At 48.4% G+C, this 24,466-nt stretch overlaps 1 protein-coding gene across 3 annotated transcripts; it reads left to right on the top strand.

Annotated features, from left to right (window-relative positions):
- The first annotated feature begins 19 nt into the window (after positions 1–19).
- LOC121923033 (gastrula zinc finger protein XlCGF7.1-like) lies at positions 20–23,349 on the top strand. Of its 3 annotated transcripts, none has more exons than XM_042453138.1 (6): positions 2,392–2,406; positions 3,378–3,498; positions 4,626–6,778; positions 6,943–7,231; positions 8,804–8,938; positions 9,071–9,374. In XM_042453138.1, the coding sequence occupies exons 3-6, from the start codon at positions 6,515–6,517 to the stop codon at positions 9,205–9,207; spliced, it is 825 nt and encodes a 274-aa protein (XP_042309072.1). In that variant the 5' UTR covers positions 2,392–2,406; positions 3,378–3,498; positions 4,626–6,514; the 3' UTR covers positions 9,208–9,374. The 3 variants fall into 3 exon arrangements, with proteins under 3 accessions (XP_042309071.1, XP_042309072.1, XP_042309073.1); XM_042453139.1 differs by having other exon boundaries at positions 2,397–2,406; positions 6,538–6,778; XM_042453137.1 differs by lacking the exons at positions 4,626–6,778; positions 6,943–7,231; positions 8,804–8,938; positions 9,071–9,374 and adding exons at positions 20–109; positions 21,649–23,349 and having other exon boundaries at positions 2,295–2,406.
- Positions 23,350–24,466: the final 1,117 nt, after the last annotated feature.

Consider the following 24,466-nt stretch of genomic DNA (forward strand, 5'->3'; position numbering starts at 1 on the left):
AAGAGAAGGGGGAGGGAGAGAACCCTCTGACGTCATTTCCGGTGCGTCTTTGTTGGGGCTGGGGAGAGGGGGCTCCTCCTGAATTTCCTTGGTGGGGAAGAAGAAGGAGGTAAGTGGGAAGACAAGGAAGGATGTGGGGACCCCAATTCGCTTTTTGTGGGGGAAGGAAGGGGTCCCTCCTTTTGGGGGGATTGGAGTCCTAGAGTTGGCCCACAAGGGCCATCCAGCCCAGCCCCATCCTGCCATGCAGGAACTCCCCACCAAAGTTCCTCCTAATGTTCAGGTGGAACCTCTTTTCCTGCAGCTTGGATCCATTGTTCCCTGTCCTGTTCTCTGGAGCAGCAGAAAACAAGCTTGTTCCCTCCTCGATGTGACACCCCTTCAAATATTTAAACAGGGCGATCATATCACCTCTTAACCTTCTCTTCTCCAGGCTAAACATCCCCAGCTCCTTACGTCTTTCTTCGTGGTTTCCAGACCTTTCACCATTTTAGTCCTCCTCCTCTGGACACACTCCAGTTTCTCAATGTCCTTTTTGAATTGTGGTGCCCAGAACTGGACACAATATTCCAGTTGGGGCCTGACCAGAGCAGAATATAGTGGCACTATTACTTCCCTTGATCTAGACACTATACTTCTGTTGTTGTTGTCTGTTTTCTCCTTGTCTAGACTGAATTTACATAAATCCTCTGTGACCCTTATTTTTGTGTTTTTAATGGTCAGCATTAAGCCCACCTCAGTTTCTTTAATTTTCCTCAGTAATTAATTGCTCCATGCCTTTGCTGTTTTCCGCTAGTGTTGTGGTGTTGGCCACATATCCTAAGATTGTTGATGTACCTTTCTTTTATCTTTACTGATCCTTCCAAATCTCAACCTGCTCTTCATATGATGTTTTCTGCATACAAGTTGAACAAATATGCAGCCTTGTCTGACCCCTTTTGCCAATTGGGAACCATCCGGTTTCTCCATATTCTGTTCTAAGAGTAGCCTCTTGTCCTGAGTCCAGATTCCTCATCAGGACTATCAGGTGTGTTAGCATTCCCATGTCTTTAAGGGCATTCCATAGTGGGCTTTTTTATCTATGCAGTCGAAGGCTTTACTGTAGTCTATAAAGCACATACTTGCCTGACCCCTTTGCCTTGCCTCGATGGCACACAGTTTATTGTCTTTAATTTTGGGTGGGCATCTTGTAGCCCTCCAGACGTTGAGGAACTGCATCTCCCATCATCCCTTTTGATGGCATAACAAATAAGAGAAGGTTACAGGATTCTCACCCCTGCTTTAGAGCTAAATGTTATGCACATTCCTGCAGGCAGTGGATGGGTGGGGTGTAGGTTTGCTTTTTTTCCAACAAAGGAAGGAACCCAACAGAAGAACTTTCTTTTCTGGCTTGGTGCTGTCAAATTAGCTTCCACCTATGGCAACCCTGTGAGGAAGTGACCTCCAAGAGACTCTGGCCCCATACAGACCAAAATAAAGCTGCTTCTGATCCTAAGGACTGGAGCATGGCTTTGGTGCGGCTTCCGGACTCTTAGGAGACACATACATCATTTAAACAGCATACCTCCAATGTGACCCGAAGCAGCTTTATTTTGGCCTGTCTGAATGGGGCCATTCTTATTAACAGGTTTGAACAAGTCTGGCAAACTCAGTATTTTGGCTTCCTTGAGTCAGTCCACCTGTAGTACATTCTTTCTCTTTTCCTGCTGTTTTCTCTTTTACCAAGTATCATCTTCTTTTCCAGTGAGTCATATCATCTCATGATGTGTTTAAAAGATGACAGCCTCAATTTAGTTATTTTGGCGGGATACACACCGCCATATAGTACGTACTGTATACGTACTAGGGTTAGGAAGGGGCAGTGCTTCCGCACCCCCCTAACCCTAGTACGTATACAGTACGTACAAGATGGCGGTGCCCCTTCCACATGTGCGCCGCCATCTTTACGTACTGGACGCATAGCGTCCAGACGTGTCGCGGCGCTTATGACGTTGCGAATGCGCCTGCGGCGCCTCGTGACGTCATAGATGCGCCGCAGAAAGAAGCTCCGAAATGGAGCTTCTTTTTTTGCTCCACGCGGGAGTCGTGCGGTTTGGCTGCTGCGGCTCCCGCACGGAGCAAATGGCGGCAGCAGGGGAGCGCCGCAAAGCGGCGGTCTGTATCCCGCCCTTGTTTTCTAGAGAAAGGTCAGACTTGATTTACTCACAGACCAATTTTGTTGTCTTTTTGGTGGTGCATGGCAGACCACATATATGTAAGCACATGTGAACCAACTTACTTTGTAACTTCTACAGGTGGTCAGAGACCCAGGATAGGCCTTTCTGGTCTCCAAATAGGGAGAGAGGAGAGTCTCTACTGAATTCCTCTTCCTTGGATGAAACTACAGGAATGAAGCCCTTGGAACAGGTTAGCCTTCACTTCCTCCTCTTCCTTCATGAGGGAACCATTGGGAGGGTTCTCCAATAGAGGATCCAAAATGGTTGATACCAAGGGCAGAGGGACTCTCCCCTCCCAGAGTGTTGTTCAATTCTCCCTTCCATGAATTGAATCCTTGGTTTGTCAATCTGGGATGTGATGGGTGGTCTGTTTCCTGCCATCTTGTCCTTCCTTTCTCTCCCCCTCTCCATTCAGTCAGGAATTTTTAATTGTTTAATTAGTTGTTGTAGTTTTTATTGCCAGATAAGGAAAGAGAACCTTGTGGTATTAAAACTAGTTCATGAGGGAGCTGGTTTATAATCTTGTCTTCTCCCTCGTGCACTGTTCTTCAAGATGCAGGTACTTAATGAATGCTCTAGTCCAGTATTAACATTGAATTCATGGCTTTTAGGCAGGGTTGGTGCCACCACTTTGGTGGAATGAGGCAGCTGACTTAGGCAGATGGTCCTGCACCATCATAAAAGGCAGCAATTGTTAAGTATTGAATTTCTTGTTCTTTTATTTTTACTGCCAGGGATAGGAGGAGACACTTGTGGTGTTCTTTGCCGTAGGTGCCAAAAATAATTAGACTGACGTAGGTGCCAAAATAATTAGACTGACATGCCAAAATAGCTGGAAATATCAGGAGTAAAAATCGAAAACATCACCAGGACACTTGCGAGGGCATGGCTGCCCTGGGCACATTTCCAGATTGAGAGGATCTATCTGGAAAATCTCCCATGTATCAAATAAAATCTCCATTCGCCTGAGAAAGCTAACCAGGTTGTAACTTTCTTTTTCTTCATGCTATTCTTCACTATGCAGAAAATTAAAGAAAAAAGATGGAGAAATATTTAAAAGTATCTATTCTGAAGCAATCCCAACCCTGTTGGGAAGGCACAATATGTTTTCCTCCACATCTGATGAGTCTCTCTCTGGATGTGCACTATTTTCTCTTGCAGGTGACCTTTGAGGATGTGGCTGTGTATTTCACAAAGGAAGAATGGAAACTGCTGGATCAGAACCAAAGATCTTTGTACTGGGATGTCATGATGGAGAACTGTGAGAATGTGTCCACCTTGGGTAAGGAATTTAAACCCATTGTTCTTCCTACAAAGACTCAAAATCCTTTCATACTATACTACCATAGCACTATTATTCCCACTTAATCCTCATGGCAACATCCTATGGATTGGGATTTGTAGTTTAGTGAGGCACTAGAGCTCTCTAGTTAAGGATTCTAAATATCCCTCCCTATACTGCCGATCCTAGTATTCCATAGGAAGGAAGCATGGCAGTTAATGTTTTTCCCTCCAAATGCCCCTCAACACATTTTAGAAATATTTCCCCAAGATTATGGTCCTTCTTTCCCTTGACAGATTCCTTCTTCCTCGGGGAAAATGCCTAACCTGGTTTTAAAATGACTCAGAGAAGGCCCCAAAGTGGCAAAATTGCCCCCATTTCCCCTAAAGGGTGATGGATAGAATCATAGTATCATTGGCCTGTTACAGACTGCCAAAATAAAGCTGCTTCGGGTCTCTTTGGAGGTATGTTATTTAAATGATGCATGGGTCCTAAGAGTCCTGAGGTTGCACCAAAGCCACACTCCATTCCTAAGCACTGGAGGGCAGCTTTGGTGCAGCTTCCGGATTCTTAGGATGCATGCATCATTTAAACAGCATACCTCCAAAGAGACCCGAAGCAGCTTTGTTTTGGCAGTCTGTAACAGGCCATAATGTTGGAAGAGTCCACACTGAGTCTAACCCCCTGCCAAGCAAGAGCACCAATCAAAGCAGCCCACAACAGAGGGCTATCCAGCCTCTGTTTCAAAACCTCCAAAGAAGGAGACTGTACCACACTCTGAGACAGGATATTTCACTGTTACTATAATAGTAACAGCTCTTACTATTGAGGTTCTTCCTAATGTTGAGATGGAATCTTTTTTCCTGTAGTTTGAATCCATTGCTCCCTGTCCTAGTCTCTGGAGCCTTGGAAAACAAGCTTCTTCCCTCTTCAATATGACATCCGTTAAAGTATTTAAATATCATGCCCCCTCTTAATCTTCTTTTAATTAAGCTAAACATTCCTAGCTTCCTAAGGCATTCCTCATAGGGCTTGGTCTGGATCTTGCACCATTTTGCATGACATGTTACAATTTGTCAATATCCTTCTTAATAATAATACTGTAATTTTGTTTATCTTGAACTGAGATGCCCAGAACTGGACACAATATTCAGATGAGGCCTGACCAAAGCAGAATACAATGGTACTATCACTTCCCTTGATCTAGACACTATATTCCTGTTGATGCAATTAAGAATTATGTTGGCTTTCTTGGCTCCAGTATCACACTGCTGACTCATGTTCAACTTGTGGTCTACTAAGACTCCTAGATCCCTTTCGCATGAACTGTTGTCTAGCCAGGTGTTGCCCATCTTATAACTGCATTTCATGTTTTCTGCCAAGGTGTAGGACCTTACACTTCTTCCTTTTGAAATTCATCTAGTTAGCTTTAGCCCAGCCCTCTAATCTGTAGGTCATTTTGAATTTTAATCCTGCCCTCTGGGGAATTAGCAATCCCTCCTAGTTTGGTATCTGTAAATTTAATCAACATGCTCTCTATACCTTCATTTAAGTCATTGGTAAAGATGTTGAATAGCACAGGGCCCAGTACAGGTCCCTGCAGCACTATACTAGTCACCTCTCTCCAGGATGAAGAAAAGCCATTGGTGAACAGCACCCTTTGGGTTCAGTCAGTCAGCCAATTACAAATCTACCTAACAGTAGTTAGTAGCACTGTCTAGGCCACATTTTACTAGCTTCTTTGCAAGAATATCATGGAGAACGTTGTCAAAAGCCTTACTGAAATCAATATATGCTATATCTGCAGCATTCCCTTCGTCTATCAAGCCTGTAACTATCAAATAAAGTGATCAGATTAGTCTAGCATGACTTGTTTTTGATAAACCTCTGTTGACTCTTACTGATGACAGCATTGTTTTCTAAGTAATTACAAACCATCTGTTTAATGATCTGCTCTAAAATCTTTCTGGGTATTGATGTCAGGCTGACTGGGCCATAGGTATTTGGGCCCTTATTTTCCCCCCTTTTGAAGATGGGGACAACATTTGTCCTCCTCCAGTTTGTGGAGATTTTGCCTATTTTCCAAGAATTTTCCAAGATTATTGCAGTGGTTCTGAAATTACTTCTACCAGTTCTTTTAATATCCTTGGATCGAGTTCATCTGATCCTGGAGACTTGAATTCATTTAGGCACGTTACAGACGGTCAGGGGAAGACGTCTTGAAGGTGTCTTCACCTGAATACAGAGCCTCCAAAACGCCCCGGGGGGTGTGGCTAAAGTGGATGGGGCTTCTATACCGGGGGGGGGGGGGGTGAAGATGCCTCACCTGGGGCCGTTTCTTACCCTCAGCTTCCATACCACCGCCTTGATGGACTCCCTAAAGAGTGAGGGAGCCGCCGCATGGGCAGCCGCAAACACAGCTTTTTTTCTCTTTTGCCGGCTGTCGACTGCGCAGCTGCGCCAATTAAGCACCGGCTGTTAATTTCTCTTTTGACGGCTGCAGATAGTGCATGTGCACAGTTAAAGGGCCCAGGCCCCTTTAAACTTTTTTCCCGCCCTACCCAAGAACAAAGGTGGACTCCTGCCAAGAGATCAGCTGGTGTTGGCATCCTTGTCCACTTGCGCAGTGCCAGTGCCACTGGCATCATGGATGCCTCCTCTCCTTTGTTCCCTGCGCTCTTACTGAACCTGCAATGCACAGTCACAGCTGTCGCCGCTGCCACCTCTTCCCCCTCCACCCCCACTGCCTCTGTAATGGAGGTCCCATCATCCACTTCAACAACAGTTGCAGACTCGGATGACAGCAGTGATGATGATGATGACGATGACGACGACACAGAAGAGCCAAGGGCTGCAATGGCTGCCATAGCAGTTCAACAGAGTGCTGCTGGTGGTGCCATGGCCATGGCCCGAGTGGGGTGGATTTGCCGCTGGTGGAAGGTCCCTAGATCGGAAGAATGGTGGGACGAGTTGGTCACACACGTGGTCTGACGAGCAATGGAGGTATTACTTCCGAATGCCCCATGCCTTCTCCCATAGGTTAGTGGGCATCCTGCGTCCAGAACTGGAGAAGTCAGACACAGTGATGAGGAGAGCCATCCCGGTGGAGAAGAGAGTGGCCATGGGCATCTTTACACTGGCACACAAACCCAGCTATGCTGTGACCTCAGCGCTGTTTGGGGCTGGCATTGCCACCGTGAGGGAAATCGTGGTGGAGTTTGCCCAGGCCATGGAGAAGCTCCTGCTGTCATGGACCATGTACCTGGGGAACGCACATCAGGTAGGGACAGCCACACCACCTTCTCTCTCATCTTTGGCAGCCCTGTGCTATTCTATGTAAAACGTCACCCCTCACTTTACATTTGCTGTTCTTGCTATGGTGCAGTTGCACAAGTGTAAAATAGTTGTTATGTTAATTCTTCTGCTTCTTCCTCTCCCCCACAGATTATGGATGCCTTCAGACGGCGAGGCTTCCCGCAAGTGGTTGGCCTTATGGATGGGTGCCACTGCCTGATCATACCACCCTTGGGGCAGAGGAGTATGTTTGTGAGCAGAAAGGGCTCCTATTCTGTCATCCTTCAAGGGACATGCGACCACACAGGAAGGTTCGTGGACATGGAGCTCAGATGGCCAGAGTCAGCCCATGATGCCAGGGTGGCAAAGAATTCTGTCATCTTCGAGGCCATGGAGGCTGGCATCTATGTGGAAGGGAACCCCAACATCAACATCAGAGGCAAGCAGACTGGGCCCCTCATACTGGCTGACACTGCCTACCCAATTTGAAAGTGGCTCATGAAGCCCTTCAAGGTCCCTCGCACTCCCAAATAGAAGCTGTTCAACAAGAAGCTGAATCACGTGAGGGGGGTCGTGGAGAGGTCGTTTGAGATGATGCTGTCTCACTGCCCCACTCCTGGTGGCAGATGAGAATGTGGTGCCCATCCTTGCCACATGTGCCATTCTGCACAACATCTGTGAGACCAAGGGCAGGGTCCTGGATGAGGGGATGCGATATAGGTGCCATTTTGTGCTGCCCACCTTGGGAGCAATCATGGCGGATGAAGAGACTGCCAAGCAGGAAGAAGGGGAGGCTGTGAGGAATGCCCTGGCAGATTTCTTTCTGACAGGGGAGAATCTGAAGCATGGCTCCTGCGCCATCATCTGTGATGCCATAGTACATTGTAGTGTAATAGCAGAAACACCTGAATAAATGTATCCACAGTCTGTATCTGCCTTATCATTCCTGCTCTGTGCTGTGGGCATTTTTAGCAATGTGCCCGAGGAACACACACACATACACTCACAAAAGGTCCCCTGCCGCCTGTTTTCCTGGTTCAGAAAGATACATCAGCTCCAATGCCAATTGCTTCTCTGACAATGTATCAATTCCCCTCAAATTCTAGCTTTCCTAATGCCCCATTTGATTGTAACAATTGGACACCCAGAGGGCATCTATTGGGGGAGAGATTCAAACTGCTCCTCTGAGAGTTTTGATTGGCCTGAAGCCACCTTAGCCTAACGGCCCTCAGCCACAGGTACCCGTATATGCCCCTGCAAAACTGTGTAAGACCCCAGGGCGGCGATCATGATGGCAGCAGCACGCAGGAGGGTCCCGGCCCGCATAGCATATTGGACTGACGAAGAGGTTGGGAACCTCCTGGACTCCCTGATGCCAGAGGCGGCACCTGTGATGGCCAGCACCAACAAACCTAGCTGGCGCTATTTCATCCAGGCTTCCTGTGCTCTCCAGGAGCGAGGGTTTTGAAGAAAGATGCACCAATGCAGGGTCAAGTTTAAAAACTTGAAGGCATCTTTCTTCAAAACCCTGGAGCACCCACCGGTTAGGAAGCGGCCGCCATTTTTTGAGCGGCTGAGAGCTCTCTGGGTCAGGGGTGACAGGCCGAGATGGGAGGATCGCCATCCTCCAGGTAAGACTGAGCTCTTCCTATACTTCCCAATGCCCTTCCCTACCCTTCCTGACCCTTCCCTTGTCCTCCCCTCCTTCCTGCATGGTGCCAATGCCATCCCTCCTCTTCCCTTCTGCAAGTGTGTGGCAGAGGCGGAGGGAGGGAGGGCACCATGCCAGGCCGCCCTCTCCACCATCCTCGGGGGATGAGGATGTCCCTGAGGGTGGGCCACAGCCGGGACCAGCTGCTGTGGCCCTTCTGCAGTCAGAGCAGGCTCCTCTGGCAGCAGGTAGGTCCCCAGGGTGAGGGGTGGGGGTTGCATGACTGCAGCCCCCATGACACTTGTGTCCTCCTTCGCCATGCCAGCATGGTAACTTGGCTCTTTTCTTCCCCTTTTGCAGGCCCTGCTCCTGCTGCTGCCGCCACCGCCACTGCCACCACGGAAGAAGAGGAGCCTGGCCTGAGCCGCCATCTGCCTGGGGCGAGAGACATGGCCCTGGATGCCATGGACCAGCTCCTGCAAGCCTGGCAGCAAGGTAAGAGTGGGGGTGAAACCAGAAGAGTGAAACTAGAGGAGGGAGTGGGGGCACCCAGAAACCCTGCCTGTGGGAGTGGGTGATGGGGTCCACAGGCCGCTCCTAACCATCCTGTTTGTCTTTCCCCTGCAGAACACCAGATGGAGCAGAGGTTGTCTGCAGCTGAGGAGGTGGTGCAGAAGTTGGAGGAGAGACTGGAGGCCATAGAGCAGACGATGCAGGAGATCCTCCGTCGACTGCCCGCCCCACCCCCCCTTCCCCCTCCCTGAAGCAGTTTCCCTGCCCTGCCCCCCCGCCATCCCCCTTCACCACCCCTTCCCTGTTTTTTAAAATTGTAAATAGTAAAAAAGTTTTCAAGTTTTTAAGATTGTTAATAATAATAATAATAATAATAATAATAATAATAATAATAATATTTTATTTATATCCCGCACCTTCCCAAGATCAGGGCGGCTTACAACATAGGTTAAAAACAATGGTGCCATAAACAATATAAAAAGATACCACTACACAGGCTAACCATACAATCAATAAAAACAATAAAAACTAACAGAATAAAAACCCCTTAGCCCAACCTCTTGACCACGGAAGAGGAGGGAGGCCCACAGGATTTTAGTCGGGCAATGCCTGTTGGAACAGGAAGGTTTTTAAGTCCTTCCTGAATTGGGCCAGGGTGGTAGTCGAGCGGAGCTCGGTGGGCAGCGTGTTCCAAAGGGCTGGGGCAGCCGTGGAGAATGTCCTCCGTGTGGTGGAGGATAACCTAGCCCCAGGCACCTTCAGTAATTGCTGCCCAGACGTTCTGAGGGTGCGAGGCAGAATGTATGGGGAGAGGCGGTCCTTTAGGTATCCTGGGCCCAAGCCATTTAGGGCTTTATAGGTAATCACCAACACCTTATATTGAGCCCGGAAGCGAATGGGCAGCCAATGGAGATCTTTCAAAACCGGTGTTATATGGCTGGTCCTGGAAACGCCAGTGACCAGCCGGGCTGCCATATTCTGCACCATTTGCAGTTTCCGAGTTTGGTATAAGGGTTGCCCCATGTAGAGTACATTGCAGAAGTCCAGTCTTGAAGTTACCAGAGCATGTACAACAGTTTCTAGGTCCCTCTGGGCCAGGTATGGGCGCAGCTGGCGAATAAGCCGAAGCTGATGACAGGTGCTCTTGACCGTCGCATTCACCTGAGCAGTCAGATGGAGCGACGAATCAAGAAGCACCCCCAGACTGCGCACGGAGTCCTTCACAGGGAGCGTGATCCCGTTCAGGACAGGTGGAACCACCGCCATTCCTGGACCAGGAGAACCTATCACTAGTACCTCCGTTTTCTCTGGATTCAACTTGAGTCGGTTTTCCCTCATCCAGCCCATTACTGACTCTAGACAGGCCACGAGAGGAGAGACGCCATCCCCAGTCACTGCATCAGTCGGAGACATAGAGAAAATAATTTGGGTGTCTACTGATAACCCCGCGCCCCATGTCTCCGGATGATCTCTCCCAGCGGTTTCATGTAAATGTTAAATAGCATGGGAGACAGAATGGCCCCTTGAGGGACCCCAGTTTTAAGGGCCCGCTCGTCGGAGCACACGTCTCCCAGCTGCACCATCTGGGACCTCCCAGAGAGGTAGGACCGGAACCACTGGAGCGCAGTGCCCCCGATTCCCACCTCTGCCAGGCGTCCCAGAAGGATACCATGGTCTAATAAAAGAATTAAAAAAAAACAAACCCTGTGTTTTATTGTGCCAAGTGCGGCAGTGTGCATGTGTGTGAGAGAATGACATCTTATGTGCACCTGCAACTGTGTAATGTCAAGATAGGCAGGAGTGCTATGTGTAACAATGTCCAAACTCTGGTGCTCCAGGTGTTTGGACTTCAACTCCCAGAATCCCAGACTACAGGGCAAGGTGGCTGAGGCTTCTGGGAGCTGAAGTCCAAACACCTGGAGGGCCAGAGTTTGGACATTGCTGGTTTAGGGGACCAGTGAGGTAGGCATGGTGGGAGGAGGGAAGAGAAAGGGTTAGAATAGTTTGGGTTGGGAGAGACAGCATACCCTTGGGAGGCAAAATGGGACACAGTGCCTTCTCAGAGCTTCCTTCCCCTTAATCCCTTGCCCCCTCTAGTTGCCCTTTGCCTTTGGGGGTGAGGAGTGGGCTGCGGGACTGCCACCTTGTCGCTGAAGAGGCTGGATGATGTTCCTGCAAGAGGATGCTGAGACATCACCTACATTTCAACACCCTGCTCCTCAGCTGGTGGGATGGCACTTGCTGGTGTCTCCTGCTGCACGGCCCTGGGGACAGTCCTGCCTATTGCATTCTGCTCCCCACCTGCCCTTGTGCCACCCATGCCACCCTGGCCTGCCCTGAGGATCTCCACCATCTGCCCCATCAGACCAGTCTGTGCTTCCAAAGTGGCGTTGAGTCGCCTCTGCTCCTGGACTGTGATCTCATACTGTTGGGATGACCTCTCCAGTGCTCTCTCTTGGTTCAGAATTGACCTCTGTTGAAACTCTAGGGACCTCTCTTGGTGTTCCAGTGCCCTTTCCTGGATCACCTTACGGGTCTCTGTGTCCCTCTCCCTTTGCTCATAGGCTCGCTCTCCCTGCTCCAGGAGTGCTCTCATGTGCTGTGCGGACGAATCCTTGAGCTCATCAACAGCCTCAACAGTTCTTGCATCTGCTGACCGACACACCCTCTTCTTCTTTGTGGCAAGGCATTCAGCTGGTGTCATTGCAGCTATGGTATTAGCTGGAGCTCCTCCTTCTTCTTCTGTTCGTCCTCCTTCTATTGGACATACAACCAGAGAGTCATAGAACCCTACAGTTAACAGGAGACCCTGAGGGCCATCCAGTCCAACCCCATTCTGCCATGCAGGAACTCTCACTCAAAGCCTCCCCAATGTGGCAAAGGATAAAGTTTCAAACTGAGGTCATAGGGAAACTGGAGAGTTACAGGCAAGGGAGGGTGGGCTAGTAAAGCGTGATACATGCAGCTGATGGCCATGCAAGGGACACTCACAAACCTACTCCACATGATCCCTGCCTCAGCAGCCCTGCAAACATGGCAGCATGCCAAGCATTGAAAGAAACAATGCCACAATTGCGCAACTGAGCCATGCAATTTGCCCTATTTAGCCGCACCTGCACCACTATACATTTGTTGTCAAATAAACAGAGTGTTTACCTTACATAGTCTCTTCGACCTCACTGTCATCGCTGGCGGGTGTACTGGCCCGGGGGACAGGTGAGCGATCACGGTAGCTGCTAGTTGTGGAAGAGGCCCCTTCACGAGATGGTGGCCTGCTTGTGGAAGATGTAGAGCTCCTGGCCCCAGCAGAGACTCGTCGTAACGGCACAGGGATTCAGCGGTCACTGGCTGCTTGAGGAATCACTCGAGTCAGAGTGTTCCTCCTGCTGCTCATCTGCATGACAAGGGACAAGGGTCATCTCTGCCCTGTGCCCACCCCGGTGCCATATCTTCTCCGTCTCCCATTTTCCCTCTCCCTTTCCCCCAGGGGCCCTGGCACATCTTACCTTGAGGGGGCATCAAAAGGTCCTGGGCACAATCAAGCTCCGGAGTCTCTTCCTCCTCTGCCACAGGTTCCGCTCTGGCTGGCTGGCCCACTGGGACCCTCACAAGCTGCCCACTCGTGGATAGCCTGCTGGGTCTGATGCTGCCATCCTTTCGGATAAAAGCATGCAGCTCCTTGTAAAAGGGCAGGGGGGGTGGCATTCTTACTACCTTTCGCCATGTTATCTCTGTATTGTTTGTATTGTGATTTCAAGGTCTTGCATTTCTGGCGGCATTCTTCCCAACTTCTGTTGTGGCCCTTGCCCTTCATGGTCCCTTCCACTTCCTTATATGTGTCTGCATTCAGGTAGGACTGGTCCAATTTCTCCAGAATATATGGCTGTGACCATATAGCTATGAGGTCAGCCGTCTCCACATGAGACCACGACATCCCCTTCCCTTTTTTCTGGGCGCTTGTGGATGGCTGTGCCATTCTGCCTGGTGCCAAAGGGGAGCCGCCACACAGCTGTGCCAGGAGCAGGTGAACTGTGCCCATTCCCCAGGTGAAAATGGCGCTGGAATGTGTGTAGGGGTTCACTTTAAAATCGAAATTTTCCCTTATCAGTTTCTCCAAGCAAAACTTACAATTTCCCACGATTCCAGCAGCACATGCATACATGTTGCTCTAGGGTTAGGGTTACGAGGCTCAAAATATGGTGCAGCTGCGCCACAGCATCCACATCTGCATGGCATCTGATGCTCTAATTAGAGCCTCACTGCAAACTGCACATGTTCTGGGATGCCGCCCCATTATGTGCCACAGCTGACTCAGAGCCTATAGATGGGCGCCTTAAATTTGCGGAGTGACATTTGTGGTGTACCGGTGCGGCTGCTTATACACCGAGCTGCGCAGTTACGCCGCAAATGGAAAGAAGCAGGGAAAAGTGGCTCCTTTTTAATGCCACTTCTTCCCGCTTGGGAAATGTAGGCGGCGCATTCATGGCGGCATTCAGGTGAGGGCCATCTAAAGGCTACACCTTCATGACATCATGAACACACCCCTTTTTGCCCGTCTGTAACAGGCCAATGAGTAGCGAAATTTTCCGGTATTACTTTTCTACCTATTCTGTGCTGCATTTACCCCCACTACACCACCTGATCCTTGCTCCTCAAGTTGTGAACTATTTTCCTTTTCAGAGAAAACTGAGGCAAAGAAGGTATTGCGTAGTTTTGCTTTTTCTCTGTCCCCAGTTAGTACTTGGCCATCTTCTCCACACAAAGAACATTTCTTTGTTCTTTCTTTTGCTGCGGATATAACTTAAAAGCCCTTTTTATTATTTGTAATCTGTTGGCAAGCCTAAATTTTGTTCACCTCTCTTATTCTCTCCCTTCTTGGGCCATGTTCTTCAACAGAGAGGAGAGACAAAATTACATGTGCACCAAGGTCTTTCAGTATCCTACCCATATCTTCATAATCCTTGTGAGGTTCTGAAAGCTGTGCCTCACAGTGTCATTGGTTTCCACATGAACCAAAAGAAAGGGGTAACAGTGGGCTTGACCAGTCTTGTCACTCTCTCTGTTACACCACAGATTTTGTCGCTAGGGATTTTGTCTCTCCTCCTTCTAAGTCTAAACCTGCTCATCATACAATATTTTCTGTGTACAAGTTAAACAATGATGTTGATGATATGCAGTCTTGTGTAATCCCTTTGACAATTGTGAACTATTCTGTTTCTGCATATTCTCTTATGATTGTAGCCTCATATCCTAAGTACAGATTTCTCATCTAGAGTATAAAATATAGTAGCATTCCCATTCTTTAAGAGCCACCATAGTTTTTCATAATCTATGCTGTCAAATGCTTTGCTATAGTCTGTAAAGCACACTTTGATATTTTCCTGAAATTCCCTCCTCTATTAGCCATTGTATATCATCACATGTTTGCAATGTGGTCTCTAGTGCCTCTGTCTTTCATAGAATCATAGAGTTGGAAGAGACCGCAAGGGCCATTCAGTCCAACCCCTGCCATGCAGGAAATCCAAATCAAAGCATCCCTGACAGATGGCCATCCAGCCTCCATTTGAAGACCTCCAAGGAGGGAGACTCCACTACACTCTGAGGAAGGAGTGTGTTCCACTGTCGAACAGCCCTTACTGTCAGGAAGTTCCTCCTAATGTTGAGGTGGAATCGCTTTTCCTGCAGCTTGCATCCATTGCTTCGGGTCCTAGTCTCTGGAGCAGCAGAAAACAAGCTTGCTCTCTCCTTAGTATGGCATCCCTTCAAGTATTTAAACAGGGCTATCATATCACTTCTTAACCTTCTCTTCTCCAGGCTAAGCATCCCCAGCTACTTAAGTCGTTCCTCATAGGACATGATTTCTAGACCTTTCACCACTTTACTTGCCCTCCTTTGGACACGTTCCAGTTTTTCAACATCTTTTTTGAATTGTGACACCCAGAACTGGACACAGTATTCCAGGTGGGGCCTGACCAGAGCAGAATATAGTGCACTATTACTTCTCTTGATCTAGATCAGGGATAGGCAACCTGTGGCCCGTGGGCCGGATGCGGCCCGGTGAGGCCTTGGGACCGGCCCCAGCCCGGTCCTGCCGCCGATTGCCGCCGGGGCCTTTGGGGGGCAATTGTCTATAGAAGCCTCAGAAACATACATTTATATTAACATTTTTTAAAAAAATCAGCAAATTTTTTCACGTGTCCTCCATTTTTTTAAAAAAAATTTTGAAAATTTTGTCCTACATTTGTCCTGGTTTATTTATATATTTAATTTTTTCAAAAAATTATTTAATTATTTATTTTTTGGCTTCGGCCCCCCAGTTGTCTGAGGGACAGCAACCCGGCCCCCGGCTCAAAAAGATTGCCTACCCCTGATCTAGATACTACTATTGATGCAGCCTAAAATCGCATTGGCCTTGTTAGCTGCCGCATCGCACTGTTGACTCATGTTCAACGTCTGGTCTACTTGGACTCCTAGATCCCTTTCACATGTTGTCTCCTTTAGCCAGGTGTCCCCCATCCTATATCTGTGCATTTCATTTTTTTGCCCTAAGTGCAGTACCTTACATTTCTCCCTGTTGAAGTTCATTTTGTTAGCTGTGGCCCAGCTTTCTAGTCTATTCAGGTCATTTTGAATTTTGATCTTGTCCTCTGGAGTGTTAGCTATTACATCTCTGAGATTTCTCCACTTTGTTTTCCTTATTGGTTGACCTATATTAGTTAACACTAGAGTTGATTCTGTCTGTGTGGATTGTAGCAATTCAATTGAAATATCTATTCCTGGTGAAACCACAAAAAAGGAGATGCAGTGACTATAGGACCATGGCATTAATTTCCCACGCAAGTTAAATTCTGTTCAAAATTCTGCAACATAGACCCCAATCATATGAGGAGAGAGAAATCTCAGAGATGCAAGTGGGGATCAGGAAAGGCAGAGACAATTACTCTCCTATTTATATATTTATTATCCTGCTTTTTCCTCAAATGGGACTCAGAAGTGACTTACATTAAAACTTCTTCCTGCTTCAGCTTCTGTCACTGTGGACAGGAGTACCTCTGAGAAGGTCCAGAACAGGAACAGAAATCAATGGCAGCTGTTGATCCCCAGTTCCAGTGGTATCATTCAAAATAATTACCAGCTGGTTCTTCCCTTCATCCCCAAATGTGTGCATGTTTGTGTATTCACAAAGCCTGGTGAGGATGAGCATATGCATGCACATAAGCAAAACTACTGAGTGGGACAAGGTGAGATGTGTGTTCCTCTCCACCCCAAAAACAACAGCTCAGCTTGTCTGTTATCCTCTGCAGCTCCCCTCCTGCCCTCAATTCGCTACCACTCCATTCAGCTGCATACCCACCCCACACCATTGTTTGAACACACTTATTCAGTTGCAGCCTGCTCCTGCAGTTGAACTGACTCATGCTTCTAATAATAATAATAATAATAATAATAATAGGCTTTATTTATCTGCCACCCAATCACAGGGAATCTGGGCGGCTTACAACAGAGGGGATAATAGACGGTTCTCTGCCCTCAGGCTTACAATCTAAAAAGACAGGACACAAAAGGAGAAGGGAATGGTGAGGAGGGGATCAGGTCCAGCATTCTTCTCTCCCTCTGAGGCCTGGACCAAGGCAGATGGACCGGAGGGAGGGCTCTTTAAGAAAAAGATGGAGTTGGGCCTGTCCTTTCACTCCTTCCCAGGCCAAAAGATGACAGTTGGAAGGCGGGAGGGGAGGGCTCTTTCTCTTCAGGCCCGATGGCGTTGGGCCTGTCCTTTCACTCTAGTTTTGCTTTGCTTTTTCTCCCCACCCATCACCCCTTGCTTCCACATGCCTGGTTGCTCCGGACTTCTTTCGTTCTTTCCTACTTGCCCTCATGCCCATGTGCATGACTTCAGCATCTCAAATTCAGTTATGCATTGTGAGCTCCTTTCCCCCTGCTGTCTTGTTTTACTCTCTGTCTCTGTCTCACACACACTCACACACACATACATACAGAGAGTGTCTTGCATATTGAGAGGCAGCTGTGCACCACACAAATTTTAATGACTGGTTTGGATCAACTGGCTCAGTTCCTTGTTTTCTGACCTAAGGGGTTCTATTTAGCAAATGTAACTATGGCCCGGTACAGATGGTCAGGGGAAGGCATCATGAAGCTGCCTTTTAGGGAATGCTCAGCCTCCAGACCGCTGGTCCCAGGGACGTAGTGAAGTTGCATTGAGCAACCACACTGTGCACAAGAACAAGGAGGACTCCCTGCCAAGAGACCAGCTGATGTTGGCATCCCTGTCCGCCTGCGCAGTGCAAGTGCCATTGACATCATGGATGCTTCCTCTCCCCTGTGGCCTGTGCTACTAGTTACCCTGCAATGCACAGCCAGAGCTGCCGCTGCTTCAAGAATAGTCCCAACAACAGCTGCAGACATGGATGACAATAGTGATGACACAGGGGAGACAACTGCTACAGTGGGTGCCTTAGTGGTCGAGCAGTGTACTGCCAGTGGTGCCATCGCTATGTGCGAGAAGAGGTGGACATGCCACTATTGGAAGCTTCCTAGAAGCGCTTACTGGCGGGACAGGTTTGTCACACGCATGTGGTCTGATGAGTGATGGAAGCTATTCTTCCGAATGCCCTGTGCCATCTTCCACAGGATAGTGGACATACTGCATTGATAACTGGAGAGGTTGGACACAGTGATGAGGAAGAAAGTGGCTATGGCCATCTGGACACTCGCACACAAAGCCAGCTACAAGATGACCTCAGAGCAGTTCGGGGTTGGCTTCTCACATGGGGAAAGTCTTGGTGGAGTTCAGGAGAAGCTCCTGCTGTCACAGACCATGAACATGGGGGACGCACGTCAGGTAAGGAAAACCACACAACAGTCCAAAACACAGTACAGAAATAATCCCGTTTGAGACTGCTTTAGCTGCCCTGGTGCAGTGCTAAGGAATTCTGGGAATTGTAATTTTATGAGACATTCAGCCTTCTCTCTGTCAGATAGCTCAGGTGCCACAATAAACTACAATGCCTAGCATTCCGTAGCACTGAGCCAGAACAATTAAACAGGTCTCAAACTGAAGTAGTTCTGCAGTGTGTTTTGGGCCAGCCTTCTCTTTTATCTTCCGCAGCACTGTGCAGCTATGCATAAAATGTCATTCCTTACTGTACATTCTCTGTTTTTTTTACAATGGGAAATGACCTGGAGTGGTCTGCGGTGTAGCTGCACAGTTGCAACACAGTTGTAATTAATCCCCCCGCTTCTCCCTCTTCTTTTCACCCACAGATCATGGATGCGTTCAGTCAGCTTGGCTTTCTGTAAGTAGTGGGCACCGTGGACAGGTGTCACTGTCTGATCATGCCACCTTTGGGGCAGAGGAAAAACTTTGTGAACCAAAAGGGTTCCTATTCTGTCATCTTGCAAGGGACATGCGACCACACAGGATGCTTTGTAGACGTGGAGCTTGGATGAGCAAGGTCCACTCATGATGCCAGGGTGCCTGGCATCTTTGTGGAAGGGAACCCCACTATCACCATCAGAGGGCATCAGATTGGCCCCCTCCTGCTCGCTGACACTGCCTATCTGGTTTGGAAGTGGCTCATGAAGCCCTACAGACCCCCACTGCTCCCAGACGTAAGCTGTTCAACAAGAAGTTGAATTACTTGAGGGGTGTGGTGGGAAGATTATTTGGGAGACTGAAAATGAGATGAAAGTGCCTCACTGCCCCACTCCTTGTGGCAGAAGAGAGTGGTGCCCATCATCGCCTCATGTGTCATCCTACACAACATCTGTGAGGCCAAGGGCAGGGTCCTTGGTGTGGGGCTGCAGTACAGGTGCCATTTCATGCTGCCCACCCTGGGAACACCCACACGGGGTGATGACAGTGACAAGAAGAAAGAAGGGGAGACTGTGAGGGAAGCCCTGGTAGATTTCTTTCTCACAAGGAGAATCTGAAGCATGGCCCCTCCTCCATTTGTGATGCCAGAGTAGAAGTGTAGTATGACAGCACAAGCACCTGAATAAATGTATCCCATTATCCATTACCCACAGTCTGTGTATGTCTATCATTCATGCTCTGTTCTGTGGGCAGTCTTAGTAATGTGCCTGAGGGACAGACACACACATTAACAAAAGGGCATGGAGGGGTTACCCAGCTCCAGTTTTCCTGGTACATAATAATACAACAGCTCCAACTTCCTAGCTGACAATGTATCAATTCCCCTCAAATTCAGGCTTCCCTAATGGCCCCTTCGATTGTAACAATTGGCAGCCCAGAGGGCATCTATAGGGGAACAGATTGAAAAAGTTTCTCTGAGGGTTTCCACTGGCTTGGGGCCACCTCAGCCCAACTGCCCTCAGCCACAAGTGCCCATAAATGCCCCTACAGAACTGTTCAGGTCCCCAGGATGGTGATCATGGCAGTAGAATGCAGGAGGGTCCCAATCTGGATCGCCTACTGGACAGGATTGAGATCCTCCTGCAGTCCCTCATGCCAGAGGCTCCCACTTGAAGGGTGATGGCCAGCACAAACCAGCCTAACTGGGGGTTCTTCCTTCAGGCTTCCTGTGCCCTCCGTGACCAGGGGTTTCAAAGAACTTGCCATCAATGCCAAATTAAATTCAAGGCACTGAAGGCAGGGTTCTTTGAAGCCCTGGAGGATTACGGGAAACACCCCCCAGTCCAGAAGTGCCCACCCTTTTTTGAGCAGCTGCACAACCTCTGGATCTGAGGGGACAGGACGAGGTGGGAGGATCGCTATCCTCCAGGTAGGTCACAGCCCTTGCCATGCTCCCCAATGCCCATTCCTACCCTCCTGTGACCCTTTCCTAGTCCTCTCCTCCCTCCTCCGTGGGTCCTAATGGTGTCCCAGCATGGCAAAGGCGAAGGGAGAGAAGGTACCTTGCCAGGCCACCCTCTCCATCCTCAGGGGATGACAGTGGTGGTGTCCCCGAGGATGAGCCACAGCCAGAGCCAGCCACTGTGGTAGCATGTAGGTCCCTAAGGGGAGGGGTGGTGATTGCACGAGTGCAGCCTCCACGATATTCCTGTCCCTCCTCCCCCATGCCAGTTTGATAACTTGGGTCTTCTTCCCATTTTTACAGGACCTCCTGCTGCTGTGGAGGAGGAGGAGCCTGGCCCTGGCCGCTGACTGCACCGCGAGGAGGGGGAGATGGCCCTAAATGCCAGGGCCCTTGATTGCGCCCTGCAACAGCAGCAGAGAGGTAAGAATGGCGGAGAAACCAGGGGAGGGAGTGGGGGGGCACCCAGAAACCCTGCCTGTGGGAGTGGGTGATCGGGTGCACAGCTCTCTCCTAACCATCCTCTTTGTCTTTCCCCTGCAGATTGCTGGCTCGAGCAGTGGGTGTTTGCGCTGGAGGATGGCCTACAGAAGATGCTGGAGGATGTGCAGATGCTTCAGCAAAGCCTCCAGGCCATTCTCTAGCGAATGCCTAACCCATCCTCCCTTCCCTCTCCCTAAACCAGCTTCCCTCCCATCTTCTCCCCTGTTTTATAATGTTTGTTATTGTTATTATTGTAAATAAAATACTATTTTTTTAATTGTCTCATTCTTCAGCATAGCTGCGTAAGTGTAGGCCACTGTGTGAATGAACTGTTTATTGTATGAATGAGCTGTGACATTTTTTGCGCAGTTGTGCAGTTTCAACATAGGCAGGATCACCGTAGAGCAGCAATGTCCAAACTTTAGCCCTCCAAGTGTTTTGGATTTCAGCTCCCAGAATCCCAGACTATTTGGCCAAGGTGGCTGAGGCTTCTGGGAGCTGAAGTACAAAACACTTGGAGTTTGGACATTGCTGCCATAGGGGAACAGTGAGGTAGGCATGGTGGGAGGAGATAAGGGAAGGGCTGGGAAGGAAGGGATATCCTTGAGAGGGAAGAGTGTGTTGTTAGGAAACATAATGGAGCTCAGTGCCTTCTCAGTGGTCCTCGCACCTACATCTCTTCTCCTTTGCCTCTGCCTTTGGGGATGGTGAGTGGGCTGTGGGACTGCCACCTTGCTGCTGAAGATGCTGGAGGATTCCTCTATGGGCTGCTCAGAGATCTCTGCCTCCATAGCAACGCCCTGCTCCAGAGCTGGAGGGCTGATTCTTCTTCCTGACCCTTGCTGTCTAGACCCTTGCTCCATGACCAGGGGGACAACCCTGCTTCTTGCACCCTGCTCCACACCGCCCCCTCTGCTACCCATGCCACCCTGGGCTGCCCTGAAGATTTCCACCATCTGCCCCAGCAGACCAGTCTGCACTCCCAGAGTGTATTCAGTTGCCTCTGCACCTGGACTGCCTGGACAAACACACCCCTTTTTTGCCCATCTGTACTGGGCCTAATATATACATCTATGAATTCAAAGATATAGCTGTGTTAGTCTGTAGAATCAGTATGTAGAGAGATTTTGTAGTGCCTTTGAGACTAACTGAAATAAAGAAATTGGCAGCATGAGCATGAAGTCTATGAAAGCTCATGCTGCCATCTACTTTATTTCAGTTAGTCCCAAAAGTGCTCCCTCTACATCCTAAGATCTAGGAAGGAAGGAAAACTACCTTCATAATCATAGTATCTCCCCTGCGAGATAAATAGCTCCTCTTTCTTTAATGTTTCTATTCCTTCTTGAGCTTGCTTAACTTAGTTCCTTCCTCACTGAAGATTAAATTCACTCTTCTCCTTGTCCTCCTTTATAGAAGACCTTCTGATTCATCAGAGAGTCCACAGAAGAGAGAAACCCTACAAGTGCCAGCAGTGTGGGAAATATTTTGCTCACAAGTCAAAGCTTGTGGCACATCAGAGAATCCACACAGGAGAGAAACCATTCAAATGCCATCAGTGCGGAAAATGTTTTGCTCACAAGTCACACCTGGAGAGTCACCTGAGAGTCCACACAGGAGAGAAACCATATAGATGCCAGCAGTGTGAAAAATGTTTTGCTCACAAGTCACACCTTCTGATTCATGAGAGAAGACATACAGGAGAGAAACCATATAGGTGCCAGCAGTGTGGGAAATGTTTTGCCCAGAAGTCACATCTCAAGAGTCATTTGAGAGTCCACACAGGAGAGAAGCCATACAAATGCCAGAACTGTGGGAAATGTTTTGCTCAAAAGTCAGTCCTTTCAAGACATCAGAGAGTCCACACAGGAGAGAAACCGTTCAAATGCCAGCAGTGTGGGAAATGTTTTGCTGAGAAGTCATCCCTTCTCACTCATCAGAGAGTCCACACAGGAGAAAAACCATACAAATGCCAGCTGTGTGGGAAATGTTTTGCTTACAAGTCAGTCCTTGGGGATCATCAAAGAGTCCACACAGGAGAGAGACCACACAAATGCCGGAAGCGTGGAAAAGTTCAGGATTCAACACTTTTGAGGCATCGGAATGTCCACACTGGAGAGAAAATCAAAGTGTGAAATACTTTTTGTTTGGAGAGACGGTGTATTTAGATTCTGTCTTGTAAAACTATTAGAACCTCCTTTGATGCTATCTTTGCTTCAAAGTATGTGATTTTAATGTGTCTTACACATATATTGGGCAAACAGGGCGGTCTCTACACCAGAGTATAAATGGACATAAATCAGACTTTAGGAATGGAAACACACAAAACCCTATTTCAGAACATTTCTGTCTTTCTGGCATTCCATCTTGGACCTCAGAATGGGTCTGTGAACAAAGAAACTACAAAGGACAATTGGAAAGAGAAATAGGAGAATTGGAATGTATCTACAATTTGCAGTCCATTAGCAGTGGGTTGGCCAGGGACAATGGCACAGTCACACATGATAACACTAGCTAATCCCTCAGTCTCATGAAGCCTCCCCTGGCTAGCTCATCATGTCTCCTTTCTGGTTTCCACGTTATATTCTAGTAGTCATTCATATGGTTATGTATTCACCTTGGCTTTAGACAACATATTTCCTCTTGCCAAGGGCCATTGTTATAACTGAGCTTGTCACCTCATTTCTACACCTACAACATTTTGGATTCCTATTGACATTTTCACACAAAGCCTTCTTAAATAGGTCTGTTCCTGGACTTTCCACTCCATCCCATGCATCTGAGGAGGTAGACTAAGGGCTAAAACAGACCTGAAGTAAGTGCCAGCTTGAGGGCAATGTGGGTGTGTGGCATTAAGATGATGCACGCCTTGACAATGCCCCCAAGCCAGCGTCATGCTGCCATCTGCTCAAACAGTGGGTAGCATTGTGGTGTTTCAGCAGCATGGCATTCAGATGCCGCAGGAGCGTAGAAGAGCCACCGCAGCATAAAGGGTGACTTTTTTCCACCCCAAAAAGGAGTATCATTTTGCCACTCCTTTTTGGGCCCGAAAAATGCCGGATTGGGGCCATTGCGTGCAGTTGCTGCAGCCCTGATCTGGCACTCAAAGGGGTGGCATTAAGGCTAGGAAAGCTCATGCTACCAACTTCTCTTTTTCAGTTCGTCTCAAAGGTGCTACAAGATCCATTTGTTTACACATATGATGATTCAATAAACTTTTGAATTATTTGAACATTCTGTTTGCATGGTAGCCCATTCAGCTCTCTGAAACATGGCATCAATTACAGAGAATCAGTATTTTTATGAATGAAGTGCTCCCTAACTTCTGATGGTTGTGACCATGAAGGTAGATTGTATGTTCATATAACTCTGCGGGGAGGGCAGTCTGCATGGGGCTGGCCCCATATGGACACATGATGTCCACTGATTCCCAAGTTAAATGCTGACACCATCCTGTCCTAAACATGTGGTAGAAAGGATCATGTCCCCCACCCCCAGGTTTTTCTGCCTGTGGTGTGCTTTCCTCTCCTTTGCACTTGTGATCAGTGCCCCAGTTTAGGCTCACATTTGATCTTGTCTTGGATCTCCAGGTAATCACCTGGTCAAGTGTTATTGATTTTGTTATATTTCGGCAGGACGTGAAATGTCGGGAACAAACTCTACTAGAACATACATGGTCACATAGCCTGAAAAACCACAAAAAACTATGGATGCCAGCCATGAAAGCCTTCAACTTCATGACCTTGTGGAATTTTTGTGGCTTCATCACTGTTTGAAAAGTGGGTTTTCCAGAGATTCCCTCCCTCCCCCTCCCCTGGGAATACAGACATTTTGCCTAGAAGAGGTAGCAGGAAGTTTTTCCTGTGCAATTTTGCCCGGTTTTGCCTCCCTCCCACCCAGTTTTGTGTCGCTGGAGAGTGTGGCCCACACTTTGCAGACAGTGGAGAAGTCCAGCCTTGAGGTTACTAGTACATCGCAGACACAACGCCTTGAGATTATCAGTGTGTGCACTACCATCTTTGCAGAGAGCATTCCAGGCTTCCTTCACTACTCTCCACATCCAGGTTCCATGTTTACCTTCACCTCCATCTGTCCTGCCTCCTCCATGGATTGCTCCATCTTCTCCCTTCCAAGAGAGCTCAAAGGGCCTGCTTTCTCCTTCCTAGAAGCTTCTGCTTCTGCTCCCCCAAAACCTTTAGTGTGCTCTGCCTCCCTAAGAAGCTGAACTCATCCC

This window comes from Sceloporus undulatus, chromosome 2, assembly GCF_019175285.1.
Source record: "Sceloporus undulatus isolate JIND9_A2432 ecotype Alabama chromosome 2, SceUnd_v1.1, whole genome shotgun sequence".
Classification (NCBI taxonomy): Eukaryota; Metazoa; Chordata; class Lepidosauria; order Squamata; family Phrynosomatidae; genus Sceloporus; species Sceloporus undulatus.